Source organism: Pezoporus occidentalis, unplaced genomic scaffold, assembly GCF_034315485.1.
Source record: "Pezoporus occidentalis ecotype Australia unplaced genomic scaffold, CSIRO_AGI_Poc_V1 ctg28, whole genome shotgun sequence".
Lineage (NCBI taxonomy): Eukaryota > Metazoa > Chordata > Aves > Psittaciformes > Psittacidae > Pezoporus > Pezoporus occidentalis.
This window is the reverse complement of record NW_026914718.1, coordinates 6439795-6456552: the sequence shown is the minus strand read 5'-3', so window position 1 is coordinate 6456552 and position 16758 is coordinate 6439795. Positions and strand designations below refer to the sequence as shown.

The 16758-nt window shown below is 41.0% G+C and overlaps 1 protein-coding gene across 3 annotated transcripts in view; it reads right to left on the bottom strand.

The window, feature by feature from the left end:
• AMPH (amphiphysin) overlaps window positions 1-16758 on the bottom strand; it is a 110474-nt gene that overhangs the window by 21467 nt on the left and 72249 nt on the right. For all 3 annotated transcript variants that reach the window (XM_062625476.1, XM_062625477.1, XM_062625478.1), the window contains exons 8-14: window positions 16666-16741; window positions 15665-15747; window positions 12880-13018; window positions 11188-11316; window positions 6384-6491; window positions 2924-2947; window positions 1270-1293 (exon numbers count right to left, since the gene is read on the bottom strand). In XM_062625476.1, coding sequence (XP_062481460.1) covers window positions 1270-1293; window positions 2924-2947; window positions 6384-6491; window positions 11188-11316; window positions 12880-13018; window positions 15665-15747; window positions 16666-16741 — 583 coding nt within the window. The remainder of the gene's footprint in view (window positions 1-1269; window positions 1294-2923; window positions 2948-6383; window positions 6492-11187; window positions 11317-12879; window positions 13019-15664; window positions 15748-16665; window positions 16742-16758) is intronic.

Sequence of the window (16758 nt, the reverse complement as noted above, 5' to 3'; positions counted from 1 at the left end):
GGTCCTTTTCTGTGTGGTCAGTTACCTCTAGGTCAACACGTACCCTCATTTTTATACACTCCATGGATGTACTCTCTCTAGTACCACTGTTAGTTTGGTCTAAACCATCTGCAAATGTCCTTTGGTGGTCCTGATCCCAGATACCAAAGACTCTCTCAGGTTCAGCACCAGTGCTTTCTATAGTTTTATAGTTATCCACTACTATTTTGTCCCCATCTTCCAGCCCTGTGCTTAACAATGGTATTTCTCCATCTTTCTCCTTAATGACATTGACCCATTTGAATTCTTCTTCCCTGGGGTTTTCTAGGTTAGCACCACCAGCTCTCTCAGCATCCCCATCGTTACCTTCTAACTCTAGATCTGATTTTGGTAAAACCTCATGAAGTTCTCCCTCATTGTTTCCCTTGGTTTTGCAACTTTGCTCTTCCAGTTCCTCTGTACCTTCTACCTCCTCGTAGTTAACAGCTCTGGTCTCTACCTTTTCACTTGGCTTGACACCTGCCCACTCGTCTTCCTCCCGCTCTTCCTCTGCCTTTGGCACATCACATGGGAGGGGTTCATCCAACAAGCTATCAGTTCCCAGGATGGGTGTCTCAAAACTGGTTATGTTCTCTAAAGGCTGATTGGTCACCACATCTTCCCATGGGACATTTCTGGCATCCAACTGGTCCTCCAGTGAAGTCCTCTGGTTTTCGTTTACAGACGCTGACCCTGGAGCAGCATCCTCCTGCTTCTCTACAGCAGGCCAAACACTAGCAGGCAGAGTACCCGTGGATTCGCTTGAGGTTTGCTCTGCCCCAGGGAAAAGCAAAGAACTGCCTGCAGTAATTTCCTGGCTGACAATGGGTGTGCTAACATCTAGGCCCCAGTTGAGTGAACCTAGATCAGTTTGAGTTCTGTTAATATCTTCTGATGACCCACTGTTTGGGGCTTCCTCCATGACCAGGTTACACAGGGAAAGACTTTTTGAAGAATCAGGCTTTAAGCAGACAGAAAAGCAAAGAAAAAACACAAGATGAAAAAGATAAAGGCGGACTTGATGAGAAAACACAAAATTCATATTTTACTAAAGCAATTTTAATTTAAAGAATGCAAGTGACTAAATTAAGCCATTTTAGGAAAACCTATGTGGTTTGCAACATCTGGAGGCAATAGATTGCAATGTAAAAGAGCAGCACTGATAGACAAAACCAGAAAACTATGTATCACACCACACTGATTAAAGCATGTCTGTAGAGCGGTTGCAATTTTGAGGGGAGGTTTGCTTACCGGCTGCACCAATTCGCTGCTTGTCTGTAGAGAAGAAAATCACACGTATAAAACACAGAAAGAACAACTGATGTACTTTGTTACAGCAGCAGTTCACTAATTAGCACTTCTCTAACCAGCAGCAGGTCCCAAAGTGGTGTGGGGAAAGAGCGGCGGGTCCTTTCTTGCTGCTCCACAGGAGACTAATGCCAGGCCCCTGAATTTAAGCCATGCTTCCAGCTTCCATATCACATTATAAAAGATCTACATGCGTAATGAATATTTATCACTCCTTGCTCTCCCCTGTGAGCCACTGACATTTTGACCACAAAAACCCTATTACACCTCAAATGAAAAAAGGAGTTGCTCTGGGAGACAGTGATCAAGGAAGGAAACAACACAAGTGGCGGTGGGGTTTACTTGTATTTACACCAAGGCATTGCTGCAAGCAGTGCAGAGGGCCCTGCACATGCAGCTCCTTCAATTGTCCATCACCCTGTGCCACACAGAGGCATTTACAGTGCTGTGTACACTGCCACTTTGAGCAGATACAAATGCTGCAAGCAAGATCAACAACTGTTCTGTATTCAGCCTATTAAGAGAAACTCAGTAAATGGTTGAGTATCCTTGATTTCAAACATTCAGCTGTGAAGCTCACTACGTACTGTTTTTAGACTAGAGCAAAGAGAAAAATAATTGCAATACAGAATACATACATAATATTAAATTAATATTTATTAATAAAACTGTGTGAAAGGAAGACACTGATAAAGCTATCTAACAAGTTTAGAGCAATATAGTTGAAACATTTATGGGTTATTTTAGCTGGTCTAGATATTGGCAGCCCTGAAACTTTGGCTAGCCTACAAGCGTGACTTGTTTTTCAGGCTCTATTTAACCTTTCCCAATAGAAAAAGATGAGAATTTAATACACATCACACATGCTGTGTGCTCACAAACCAGTGCTACAAATGTGAATGCATGAGAAGCATCCATAGATTTCTGTGCTGGCTGAAGCTGCAAAAGGTCAAAAATGAATGTACCAGGTACATGTCAAGTCAACCCCGCTACCTCCATGACATAGTCATAAGAAAGCTCACAAAAATGAGTTGTTTTCTTCCTGCAGATGATTGCATCTGATTTGGCATCGAGAGAAAAAAGGAAGGATTCATGCAGTTTCCTAAAGTTGCAGCTTCATTTGTGAATAACTCCAGTTCACTGCATGCCCAGAAAGACAAGTTAAATTCTCTTTTCATTCCCGAATCTTGAGCAAAAGGTTGTCCACTGGGGTGAAGTCCTGAGGAACTACACCTTCAGATAACTGAACCAGGTGAGTCGCATACATTCCTACCCTGTAGTAGCTGTAATTTAAGCATGAAAATAAAAGCAGCACACACTTTGCTATATTGATTGTGAATCTTATTAGCCTAGATTTCTGACATCATTTAGGGGTTTTGTAGGCCAAGCAACAGAGATTATTTTTAATGTTGCTGGTTTTAAAAGATCCCCTGTGGCTCCATAAACTTGAAAGTGCTTGTCACAGTCTATAAATTCTTCATCTTATATATATATTCTTTATCTTTTCTGGTAAAAGCACTGCAAATCTGAGTTTAGGGGTTTACAGAATCAGAGGCACAGAAATATCCCAGTTCACAATGATGAAAGTCAGGCTTACCGTCCATAAATCCCATGGCAATGTCTGAAAAAAGGAGGGGAAAAAAAAGGCTTTGAGAAAAACACTTTTCATATACTGTATGTTCAACACGCTACATAACTGTGTGCATTAACTAACAAGAGAGAGTTTATTTATATCAGAGAAGCCCAGAATGGTTTCATCTGGATGGGACCTTAAAGCTCATCCAGTTCCAACCCCTTGCCACGGGCAGCGACACCTTCCACTAGAGCAGGTTGCTCCAAGCCCCATCCAACCTGGCCTTGAACACTGCCAGGGGCAGCCACAACTTCTCTGGGCACCCTGTGTCAGCACCTCAGCACCCTCACAGGGAAGAGTTTCATCCTAATGTCTAATCTCAATCTCCACTCTTTCAGTTTAAAGCCATTACCCCTTCTTCTATGTCTACATGCCCTTGTAAACTTATTTATATGCATATATACATATACATTTTATATATTACCGTGTGTGTGAGCACATGTGTGGGCACATAACTGCATAATACACTTCTTAGTTCAACAGGATGGTCAGTATGTGATGGATTGTGGTATTTCCCACTTCAAAACAGTTGCTGCTTTCCAGCAAACTCACAACATCAGGTGCTTAAGTAACAGCTGGATTCTGAGCCGGTGACTGCCTTTCAACAGGTACAGGAGTCTCTGCAATGAGCAAGCTTAAAAAGCTTGCATAGGACAGGTTTTTTAGCCAGTTAAAAAAATGATACAGCTACCCACTGAGAACAAGTGGATTTTCTCATAACTGACACCAGGAAGGGGAATAGCATGCTTTTTGGGAAACAAAACAAGAAAGATGACCATTGCTGTCATTTTCTTGTCCAGTCTGTTAAGTAATAAATGCTAGTGACCTCTTAGCCAAAGAGCTGAATGGACAGGTGAAAGGAATGCAGCAGACTTCATGCCAAATATTAATAGCCCACCACATGAGATGAAGCTCTGCTGATCGGTCCCAAAAGCTGTCTGAGATGCTTCAAAACGTATCTCCTATATTTGCACCTAGGTTAAAGCCCATGAAAAACAAAAACTAAAGATGTTCATAAATTCAGGAACAATGTAAAATTGTTCCTGAAATATTTGCACGTGTTAAATGTGACATCTAACATCTGCCCGAGAGAAAGGATTTCTGCATCTAGCTTCTTTTCTTGCCTCCTTCTTATAATGGAAAAATGGCTCTAAGAACAACTTCTGCTTTTGCAAAAGACAAAGTAATAACTCAATACTCAGATTCACAGCAAATTAAACTGATTGAGAAATGGCTGTTGATGTTAACTTGGTTTAAGTCCAGGTATGTGCTTCTTCTGTGTATGTAATTCACAAGTGTACCTGCTTACTCTGCTGTAACATTACTAGTTGAATATTCAAGCTTTAAGGAAAAGTGATAAGTCTGTTCTTATAGGGCTAGCTGGTACAAACCCTGGATATCCTATTGAATTCCATGGAAGTGGATAGATTGCTTTATTTTCATTTTTTCCTTTTCCTTTCATTGCTCGTGAGACTTTGAGTACAAGAGGGACAGAACAAACTAAGGGAAAGGTGAGACAGACTGCAGCTAGCAAACAGAGGTCAGAGGCAGGCACTTTTAGAAAGGACATTTCTGAAGCGGCCATAAAACCAGAAAAGTAAATGAGGAAGGGCAGACCAGGGCTCACTTACTGTGGTCTGATCACCCTGGCTGAGCAGTGGAGGAGGTGATTAATTAAATGATCGATAGGGAAGTCATGCCAGGCCTCCTGAAACATCGTGGCATGAACGACTACCGAAGTCTAGACATCACTACTTCAGCACTAGTGACTGTGGCAAAAACTATACACACCTAGGAATATCTCTTAAGGCTCTCTTAAGCTCCCTGCAAGGTAGCACAGGGCTCTCCAAAGATTGCAACTGGGCTGCCATAGCAATGACGCTGTTACATCCAGTGAGTCCAAGACCCAGACTACAGGAGGAAAGATGAAAGGAGAGGAGAGACTGAAGGTGCCCACTGAATGCTTCTTATGCACTTAGATGAAAAACAAAAATGTATTTTTTGACACAGAATTACATTCTGTATTTCATGGTACAGCTGAATCTAAACCAACTCTAGCTAAACTAACAAACTCTTTATTTGATATGAAGACAAACATGCTGGGTCACAAAAGTTAAATGTCTTTGGTTTCATGATCCCGTTGTTCTAATCAGCATCAATATGAGACAAGCTGAAAGGCCAGAGTTAGCAAAGTTAGAGCTAGAGTTTTCTTTCCTGTTCTCCTTCCCTTTTTAGAAGGAGCAAGAAACATAGCAAGTAAGGTGCAAAAAAGCCTCTGCTATAATTGAACAGCTCTCTTAGCAAACCACAATGAGAAATTTCAGCTAATGTTCAGAGTGCTGACAATACACTTTCTCTGACAGTGCATAACCCATCAGAGATCACTACAGATCTCACTGCATAACCAGGACTGCACACCAAGCAAGACACTAATTAACTGAGGAAGAGATCAGCAGAGAACCAGGACTATCTCAGCCTTAAGGCTTCTCATCTTCTCGCTCCTTTCCCACTGCTGCATTCCTGAACAGCTGATTAGTCCTCTCATGTCTCACAGGACAAGCCAGATTACTGATAGCCACAGGGATAAGAGGTTTTGCTAACAATGTGTTATATTGTTCCTTTCTTTGTGTACAACACAGGCTACAGCTCTGCTGGCCGGGAGAACTTCCTTACTGTACTATTAGCCCTGTGGGGAGTGAGGGTGAGTTCTGGGTCTTAAAATAGCAGTTCCCTGAGGATAAGTCAATGAAAATCAGCAACTTGACACATCAGCCTTTTTTTTTTTTCCCTTTTATACTACTTTTTTTTTTCATATTGATGCAAGAAACTACCCTGGCAAATATTATCATAGAATGCAGATTTTTCTTTAACACGACATCCTACAAGGAAACACCCTATGCCATGATCTCATTTTCTTTGACGTTAGGTCTAAACCAGATTTATAAAAGCAAAACCACTCAGCTCATATCCGCTACTTGGTACAGAAACTCCACCACAGCAAAGCAATCACATGCTGAGTCCATGAGACCAAGGTCCCCTGAGGCATCTTTCCAAACATGAAGAGTCAAAGCCAGGTCAGAAAAATTGTCAGAAAAAAAACAGGCACTGGAGAATTATAATGCTGGCACTGAGAGTTATTCTAAAGATGGAAAATAACAGTGTGCTCAAGCCAAGGCCAAGGTACCATCAAACCATACTCACTGGCAGACATCTTCATTCACCACCTGACAATTTCCTTACCTCCCAGTACATCATGTGCACGGTTACAGAAGGGGAAAGATAAATGGCTGACTAGAGCTGTTCAGAAAGACAGTTTTTCATTCACTACAGACAGGCCTGCTCCTTAGAACACAAGGCAGATCTTTGCTACCAAGCACAGCATGCTTCATCCATGTGCTTCACCTGCCTCAAGGCAAAGAGATACCTGAGACATGGGTGAATGAGTAACTCCTGTTGATACAACTTCTGGCTTGAAAGGGTCGAAGTCCAAATCTAGCAAAGATTCTTCTTTCTTAGCTTCCGGAACTTCATTCTGTTAGAAGAGAAACATAACTCTTGAAAAACTCCTCTTTCAAAATCAGAATACTAGGGTATCCCAATTAGATTTCAATTCTGAACATGAGTACCAATTCACATTTAACGCTGCCCTTAGCTCTAAACTTTAGGAAACATCTTACGTAACACTACCTAAATCTTGCTACATTGATCTGTTCTTACAAAACTGGATTACATGGTAGAGCCTTTTTCTTGTTTGCAATTAATGAATTAGCCAAGGCCTCTGAGGTCACTATAAATACATTTCTTGGTTCAATGGGTTACAGGTCTTTCCTGCTGTAAAGCAACAAGAGAAATAATTAGCATGCTTCAACAGAAAATTTTAATTAGCATGAAAATGCAGCTGAGATTTAATTTGCACTAATGACAAATGTTGTAGGCAAGCATCTTGGGTTTGGTAACAAGGGTCGTACTGCCTACTGTTAGTTGTTCAGTGGTTATGAAGTAGTGGGCAAAGCTTGTCTTTCAGTGTACAAAATCTGCAGGTAGTATTCATTGGAATGTGGTTTTGAAAAGTGTTCAGATTGGAAACGGCACCATGGGAAATTATCTGCACACATACATTCACTTATAATCTTATGAAAGAATGGTAGCACAGGGGCAGACCACATAGTCCTATGTCCTGTTCCTGACTGTGACCCAAGTGCACATCAGAGGAAGTCTACAACAACAAGGCAGTCGTAAGAACAGCAAAACTAGGAGACAATTATGATGATGGCAATGGTAAAATAAGCAAACATTTAAGAGTGTAAATTACTTGTAAAGAGATATTCAAATATAGGTAATTAATGGCTTCCAAATGCCACAGGACATCTGAGCAATTTGTGTCACCTGAAAACATGGTCAAATAGTGCCTCAGCTGCCATGCTAGGAGTGACAGAATGACCTGGAACTCCAGTCTGGAAGAAGAGTGCTAGGGGTGGGGTCTACACCAGTGCGAAAGACACAGGGGTTTGGCTGCTCCATGACTCCTTCAAGGCAGATAGCAGTGAAGTTGGTGGTGGCAGATGTGCAATAAAGAAGAGGTCGTGGTCCTTCATGTGGCATAGAGCTCAGCTGGGGACTTCCTTGCCATGGGTAGTGTTTCAGCACATGTAAATCTGGGGCAAAGTAGTCTGTTACGGATTACTAAATAGAAATCATGTTGATCAAGCCCCTGAGCTGCAAATGGCTGAAGGCTAGGATACTGTAGGAGAAAGTGGTGCAAGGAGTATTAAATTTGCTTGCCTTGTTTTACATTCTTCCCTTGGCCTCTGCTTTTGGCCACTGGTGATGACAGATAACTGGTCTGACACATTGAAGCCAGTGTTATGGTCTCACAGTTTAAGAAGCTAAAACCAAACTAGCCCTTCCCACCAGTAACCAGCATGACATTCATTCTGTCATGATTTTCATCTGATATATTTAGATTTCATCACATATGCCCTTGAGGCACTAGTACCCATATGGTCATACAGCTTCAGGAAACAACACAGCATTAGCTAGCACATAATCAGAAATGAATAGAGGTGGAAAAGTTAATTGTCTTTCAGTGAAGTTCAAAAATGAAGGTACTTATGAGGACTGAAGCAGATGTCGTAAGCACCAAGAGGAGTTAAGTCCACATTTCCTGTGGATTTCATGCAATGTATTTTCGATAGCTGGTTCTCTCACAGAAGGATATAAAACCTATACAACACACTATCTGTGTATGCCTGTACACACTCAGAGATCTCAATATAGTAAGGTGCTTTAGTGAAGGGGGTGGGTTTTGTGGAGGAAAAAGTGCACATGATTCATGAGAAGGTGTCCAGGGAACAGCTCAGGTCATTCCCAGGTCATTGACTACAGAGGAGAGAGGGATATAAATAACACTGAAGGGAGATCAATTTTTCCTTGAGAGACAAGGGAAAGATTTCAGTTCCTAGGAGCATGTCCCACCTTTATTATGCCATTCCAATTTTATACCATTCTCTCATAGAAAGGTTGTAAAGATTCTGGAAATGTGACTTACATTCACTTAAAGCTCTGTTCTAGAGTCAGCTCTTAATAGAAAAGCAAACCAGATCCATTTCTGCTTCCCTGGCTGGCCTGACATGTGAAGGTTAGGTGGATACACCATTTAATGCAGCATGGGAACACCAACTCTTACCACCGATGCCAAGGCTAACACTGCCAGAATAATAACTCCCATGAAGTCAGACTACAGTGATGCAACAGACCTCCAATCACCCTTCAGCAGGAGGGCCCAGCAGTGGCTGCACACTGGGAGCTGCCATTAATTCTTTAATTGCATGGGGACTTAACTATAAATAACTCTTCTCTCTTCCAAATAGATCCCTATGGATGGCAAAGCCTTTTTCTCCCCTCCATAAGAAAACAAAACATCACATGTTCAAACTCTTTAGAATAATTGTTTTTCATTGCTGTGCCTACATTCCTCTGTGTTGTCAATTGAAGTGGTACGAAAACAACAATTCACATGAAAACAAAAATTCATAAACATTCTGCATGAGCTTCAGATCTGCATATTTCTCCCCAGTCTATTAGACACAGGCACACATATCAGAGATGTAATTACCATAATAGAAAGGGTTCATTATTGAACAACCAGCAGTTACCACAACTGCATAAAAGCTGAACAACTGACTACAAATTATAGACTTATTTTACACAACTCTTGCTTTTCTGTTTCTTATATGCAATTAAAAAAAATTAAATCATTTAATAATAGAATCATAGAATAGTTAGGGTTGGAAAGCACCTTAAGACCATGTCCTTTTTATGTTGAGGACACCAGAACTGCACACAATACTCCAGGTGAGGTCTCACAAGAGCAGAGTAGAGGGGCAGGATCACCTCCTTTGACCTGCTGGTCATGCTCCTTTTGATGCAGCCCAGGATACGGTTGCCTTTCTGGGCTGCGAGCACACACTGCAGCTGCCTCATGTTCATTTTCTCATCAACCAACACCCCCAAGTCCTTCTCCACAGGGCTGCTCTGAATCTCTTCTCTGCCCAACCTGTAGCTGTGCCTGGGATTGCTCCGACCCAGGTGTAGGACCTTGCACTTGGCATGGTTAAACTTCATGAGGTTGGCATCAGCCCACCTCACAAGTGTGTCGAGGTCCCTCTCTATGGCATTCCTTCCCTCCAGGGTATCAACTGAACCACACAGCTTGGTGTCATCGGCAAACTTGCTGAGGGTGCACTCAATCCCACTGTCCATGTCAGCGACGAAGATGTTAAACAAGACCGGTCCCAACACCGATCCCTGAGGGACACCACTCGTTACTGGTCTCCAGCCGGACATTGAGCCATTGACCACAGCTCTTTGTGTGCGGCCATCCAGGCAGTTCTTTATCCACTAAGTGGTCCACCTATTAAATTGATGTCTCTCCAATTTAGAGACAAGGATGTCGTGTGGGACAGTGTCGAATGCTTTGCACAAGTCCAGGTAGATGATATCAACTGCTCTACCCCTGTCCATCAGTTCTGTAGCCCCATCATAGAAGGCCACCAAGTTGGTCAGGCAGGATTTCCCCTTAGTGAAGCCATGCTGGCTGTCACCAAGCACCTTGTTGATTTTCACGTGCCTTAGCATGCCTTCCAGGAGCATCTGCTCCAAGATTTTGCCAGGCACAGAGGTGAGACTGACTGGTCTGTAATTCCCCTGGTCATCCATTTTCCCCTTCTTGAAAATGGGGGTTATATTTCCCTTTTTCCAGTCATCAGGAACTTCACCTGACTGCCATGATATTTCAAATATGATGGACAGTGGTTTAGCAACTTCATTCCCCAGCTCCTTCAGGACCCACAGATGGATTTCATCAGGTCCCATGGACTTGTGCACGTTCAGATTTTTAAGATGGTCTCGAACCAGACCCTCTCTTACAGTGGGCCCAAGGTCTTCATTCTCACAGTCCCTGCATCTGCCTTCCAAGACTTGGGTGGTGTGGTCAGAGCATTTGCCAGTGAAGACTGAGGCAATGAAGTCATTTAGAACCTCAGCCTTCTCCAAATCCAGGGTAGCCAGTTCTCCCAATAGCTTCCAGAGAGGGCCCACGTTGTCCCTAGTCTTTTATTTGCAATGTAATTACAGAATCTAGAATCCCTTCCTGTTATTCTTAACATCCCTAGCCAAGTTTAGTTCTAACTGGGCCTTAGCTTTCCTAACCTGGGCCTTAGCTTCCCGGACAACATCCCTTTATACTTCCCAGGCTGCTTGTCCTTGCTTCCACCTTTTATAAGACTCTTTTTTCCCCTCGCAGTTTCCTCAGCAACTCCTTATCCATCCAAGGAGGTCTCCTGGCCCTCCTGCCCCACTTCCTTCTAGCTGGGACGCAACGCTCCTGAGCTTCTAATAATGAGCTAAAAGTAAACTTGATCACTTCTCTGCTGTGTAACTAATATTTCTGCGAGTCAAAGCCAAGGGAATAAACTACCTAACTGGTACAGCCTTTTATACCTGCAAAAAGTTGATTAAAACAGCCAAGTACCTTTCTTTTTTGTCAATCACCCAAAAGCAAAAAGGAATACTTTTAATGATTTTTATGGAAGGAAGGGAAATAATGAGGATAACTAAAATGCTGCTTGAGATGCTTAGGATTAGGAAAAAAAAACAATGCCAAGGCCATTATCTTGGAGAACTAAGGGTGATTGCAAGGTGGGACCCACACATTATCTGAAGCTTACCTGTGATGGGGTCGTCACATTGATTTCTGGGACAAAGTTGTCATCAAAGAAGTTAATGATGTTCTCCTGTTTCAGCTCCTTTGTGGGTGTGAGCTTAGGCAGCGGTGGGACTGGCGGACCTTTCCTCAGCTAAAAAGACAGCAAAAATATCACAGACTACTTCAGGGATAAAAGAAAGAGCTATAAACTTGGCCTAAACAATTTGGGCTAGGTTTTTATCTCTGCTGCTTCATAGGCTGAAAAGAGCTGTTTGGCTCTTCACCACCAAGTACCTTGAAACAAACACTGTGGACAAAGCAAAACAACTGTATGTTTCAAACTTACTGCAACTCAAGGTTGAAGATATAAAAGCATTTCTTGGGTGATTTTTTTCTGCTGTGAAGGGCACACAGTGCAAGACACTTCCTCTCCTATGCAGCTCATAGTTGGAAGGGCAATACTGCAAAGAACCAGGACTCTGCAGCTTTTTGGCATCTTATACTCATACTTGTTTAGCCTTGAGATGTTGTCCCTGCCCACCTGTTTCTACCTTTAAAGCCTACTTAACACTAAGGTCATACCATCTCTGAGAACCACAGCACCTCAAAGGTACTTAGATTACTAATTGCTCCTGCTTTCCAGGGATTCACATAACTATGACAAACTATTTGCTTGGAATAATACCAAATACCAATAATATCCAATACCAGTTGGATAATTTTAAGATTTGCCAAAATACCAAGAAAAAAAGTCACAAAAAATTCTTGGGTGGTATCGTGACATAACGCCATTGGCACCAGTAAGACTAAACAAAGTCCTAGCAGATGAATATTCAGGCAGTGAGGTATCACATTTTGGGAGACCACAGAAAACAAGTGTGCTCACATGTGACTAGATGCAAAACTAAACTTCCTCACCATAGAAAGAGTGATCAGCACAGAAGCTATCCCAATTCTGAAAATATTAGTAACATCAACACAAGCCTTTGATATGTTCACAAACTATCACATACAACTCTTATGCTACAGATGTACTGATTAACTGATGCATGAAATTGATTCTTACCTCACCAACTGTTGTGAGAACAGAAATGACTCCAGTGACTCCAGTGTAAAACTTCTCAATTCAGTGTTAATAACAATCACCAAGCCTGTCACTATCACAGCATTATCTAAGCTAGCTCTATTTTCTGCTGCAGAGCTTGACTAGACCTGTGATACTCACAGGCGAAATTTGAAGATGAATGAAGAGCAGAAATACATAATGTATAATGTATATATAGAAATACATAACATACATAAACATATGCATATAGAGAAATACATAAGGTATATATAATATAAATACATAATGTATAATTGAAATTCACAAGAAGTTTTAGAAATAGGTTTTTCAAACTCTCACTGCTGGGATATGGGTCCTTAGAGACTATGCAACTTCTTAAAGAGTGTTTTCCTTTGCCACCACAAGTCTCAACAGTTCACTGGGCACCTTAATTTTTCTTGATTCCTCCTTATATGAAAAACACTTTCCACTTTTCCCTGCTTGTGACACAAGGATGAACAACCAATTAGCGGAACAGAGTACAACAGAGCCAGCGGCCTCCTAATCATCTCTCAGTCATAGTCTAGATAGAAAAACCCATTGTATACATAATCTCAGCTATCTTTTACTGCACAACGAGTCAGTTTCTCCTGCTAGGTTTCTGCTTACCTGTGTGGGTGACTTTGGTCGGGCTGGTACCGGAGATGCTGGTGCCAGCATATGGTTGGGACTAGCAGTAGGGCTTGGCAGGGGAGAGACCTCCTCTGGTGGTGATGGTGTTTTTGCAATGCGGAGTGGACCCGAGTCACTAGACAGAAGCAAACATGTTGAATACATACACATCATGCTGACTTGTACCTTGACCATTTTGATGCAATAGTTGAACTGCATCCCTGATGTAATGCTGGTGACCTCAAAAGGCAGTATACACAGGAGATGAACTGAGCCATTATATAATGATTAAAACTAAAGCTGCAATTAAATTCAATTAAAATTCAGTGATCGACAATGTCAAAGGAAGTTTTACTTTTGAGTGATCTTGATTTCTGGATCTGTTTACCTGATCATTATAACTTCAGGGAAACAGAGTACCTGCACTTTTTCAGATTCTGTATTTGAAATAATGTATTATCTATAAGTTTGTAACTGTCATAAAATGAGAGATGGAATTATTGTCAAAATTTATTATCCATTCAAGAGTATTTCATACCCTTCTCAGAATAAAAGGCTTTAAAGATAAAATCCCCAGGGGAAAGCATACCAACGAGTAATGCAAATAATTTTAAAAGCCCAGCAACTTTGCAAAGGTTTCAATAAAATAAAACACAACCAAGATTATTATAAGGATATCACTATTTAGAGGGGCAAATCACCACAACTATAAACAAGCACTAGTCAAGTGATTTCAACAGAGCTCTGGTGGTAGTAAGAAAAGATCTGATGAAGCCCCGAGAAAGGATCTGCCCTTCACATGAAAGGACCTGGTGCAAACACTGACACATACTGAGCTACCTAGAGCTGCTGAAAGCTTACAACTCAGGGAGGCTATAAACTACAGCACTCAACAACCACAGTACTCAGTAAGAGAAGAGCAACTCCTATGCATCTTCACAGAGAACAGAAGCACTACCTGATTGAAGAGACCACAACATAAACATATTCCTAATGCTAACACAAGAAAAAAATAATTCTTTGGAATGGACAGATTTAGCTCACACTCACCACCTCTTTCTGTGGAAATAGTGAAAAAAGAAAAAATAAGCAGTTATTAAGAAATTTCTTTTCCAGGTACAGTATTTCCTTTCAGCGCTCAGTAGCATACAAGTTTTTGAGCTGTTTCTTTTTATACAGTTCTTTAAAGATTAGATGTTGCACTTGTCTAGAATCTACTTCTCATGCATCTAAAAGGGAGAGCTATTTTATCTTACAAAGTCCCACTCCTAAGCAGTCTTTTAGAGCATCACAGCTAATAAGGGAAGTCAAAGTCTATCCAGATTTTCACACAAGGCTCTGTGAACAGTACAGCAAAAGGGTGTAACATGGCAAGTAAAAAAACAGCGTATTTTTAAAAAGAATTTTTAAAGTTCAGAAGATCGCACCACATTAACCTATGTTTACTCATTTGCAGCAATAATTATGTTTTCCCTCATTGATGGAGCAAGTAATTCAGTGGGAACAAGCATATGCATGCTGGACATAGCCTAGGAGACAGAGGTGGAAAAAATACCTGTTTATTACAAAATGTGCTTGAAACTTTCCAGCACTACATTATTTTTCATCCATAGAAGTATTTTAGAAATCCTTTATGGAAACATAGTCCAGCTTGTAAGTCCATCCTGGGCTGGAAGTGATGATCCATAAACTAGCAACTCCGGAGGCAATGTGTATGTATATATCTTAAGAAGCATGGATTAACACTGAGCTAGTCCAAACAAAAAGTCTGGACACATACTTAACAAATTAGTTCTGAATTTTGCATTAGATCAGAAGGTTCAACATGTCATTCTTTGCTCTTCCCAAGTGAGATCAAAACAAATGCAGACTATCAGCCATATGTTTGAGGCAGATGCTATGTTGTTTGGTCAGTCTTAATTGCTGCTACTCTGAGTCCATCTTGAGGGCAAATTAGTGTTGTTCTCATTGCTCCTGAAGAGCTGGGATTGGCTGGAAATTCAGGATTTATGTATTCACTCTATTCACTATGTGTTATAATTTATCATTTCAACATCCGCCTATCACTATTACAGTACTGAGAGATCAAATTATGGCAGAAAGGCTGTATTTGTGGCAAGCAAAAATATCAGAAGTACTGGACTGATGTTCTCTGACCTTAAGAAAGCACAAGTTAATATTTTTTTCTTTTATTTTTATTTTAAGACAAAATTTCTCTTGAAAGTCATTTAAAATATGACATTTTGTGACATTCTTCTTACTTCAGCTTTTCAGGTGCACTCTCAGATCACATTTCTTGACTTTTCCCCATGAGCAATAGGGATAAAAGATGACTTACAAAGGTTGGGTTTCTCACCTAATCCTATGCCTTTAGGAGCTAAAAACAGATCTAACCACTTGAAGGCATTAAAAAAAAAACAAGCTATGAGAGTTAGCAATGTGGCTGTAAGCTAAGCACCTAAGAATAAATGAGCTATAGAGTTAGCTGGTGCAAACTGGTGTAATAGTCTACAGTGAGCTAGGCTAACTTGCAACAGCAGAGATCTGGCCTGTATTATTTTTTCTGAAAGGAAAAATAAACGGGTGATGAAGGGAGTTTTGCACCTTTACTCATGTTGAGAAGAACTTCATTCAAGGTACCTTCATCTGCCATCCTGAAGGGACAGACCCACTGACCGTATTGTCCTGCAATCGCTACACGTGGTGTAGGTGATTACTACATATGCTGAAACCCACAAAGCCTACTGCAATGGAATTAATTTGAAAAAAGCAGTAAATTCACCTTGGTGCCCCTTGAATGGTGAAGGCCTTGTCTGCGTGCTGATCTCCCAGCTTCGTCATCACTTCATAGAGTTTGTGACACAGCTGAGAAAACAAAACACTTCCTTGAGTTTGTCTGAAGCACTACAGGCATGATTAAAAACACTGGTGATAGATCTGGTCAGATAACTGATAACCTGATAATAAACAATCTGATTACTTTAAAATGGTAAATAGGTACTTCCAAAAATACTCTATGCCACGTATATCAAAAGCCTAAGTGGAAACCTACCAAAATTCATAGAATCAAAGATAACAGCAGTTCTTCAAACACAGAAGCTGGTTTTCAGAGAACAAGTTTATAAGTGACTGTCTGTTGCCTGATCTCTGGTGAAGGAGGTCCCCTGAAGTTTAACGCAACATGCATAGCCAAGAAGATTCATGTGTTCCCCTCAAAAACTTAATCCCAATTTACGTGGGACTTCAGCCAAGCAACTTTTCCAAACAATTCTGGTTCCTATTAACAGGTTACTATAGATAATACACTACAATTTAGGAAAGCACACTCAAAAGATTCTCTCTGAAAGTGCTCAATTTGCCCAGGAGTCACATATAATATGGCATTGCTGACAATGTATGTAGGGCTTTTAAAGGGAATGCTTGACATGGGAGCTTCTTTGTGCTGATTAAAGCAATGAAATGCTTAGCAATTGGACATAGAAAAAATACTGAAGGCAACAGCATGATAAAAGGAATGGAGAAATTATCAGAATATAAACTTAATTTAATGCTACAACTCATAGTGCATTATAACCCAAAATTGTACAGGCTTCCCTTTCCTTAAGGACAGTACAAAAATGGAAAGTTGAAGCAAATACCAAGGTTATAGTACAAATCTGGATCTAGGGCAAATTGTCATGTGTGCCCCCTGCTAGATTTTTACTGCTTCATTACTCGCAGCATTTGCTTGCTGTCATGCATATCACATAATCCATTATACATGAGATACTCATTTTTACTCACTACAGCTATTTCCTTGTGAAACTTGGCTTCGAGGCTGGATACATTTTTGAAGGTGTTCACATAGAAGCCAACTCGTCTATGGAGGATGGCACA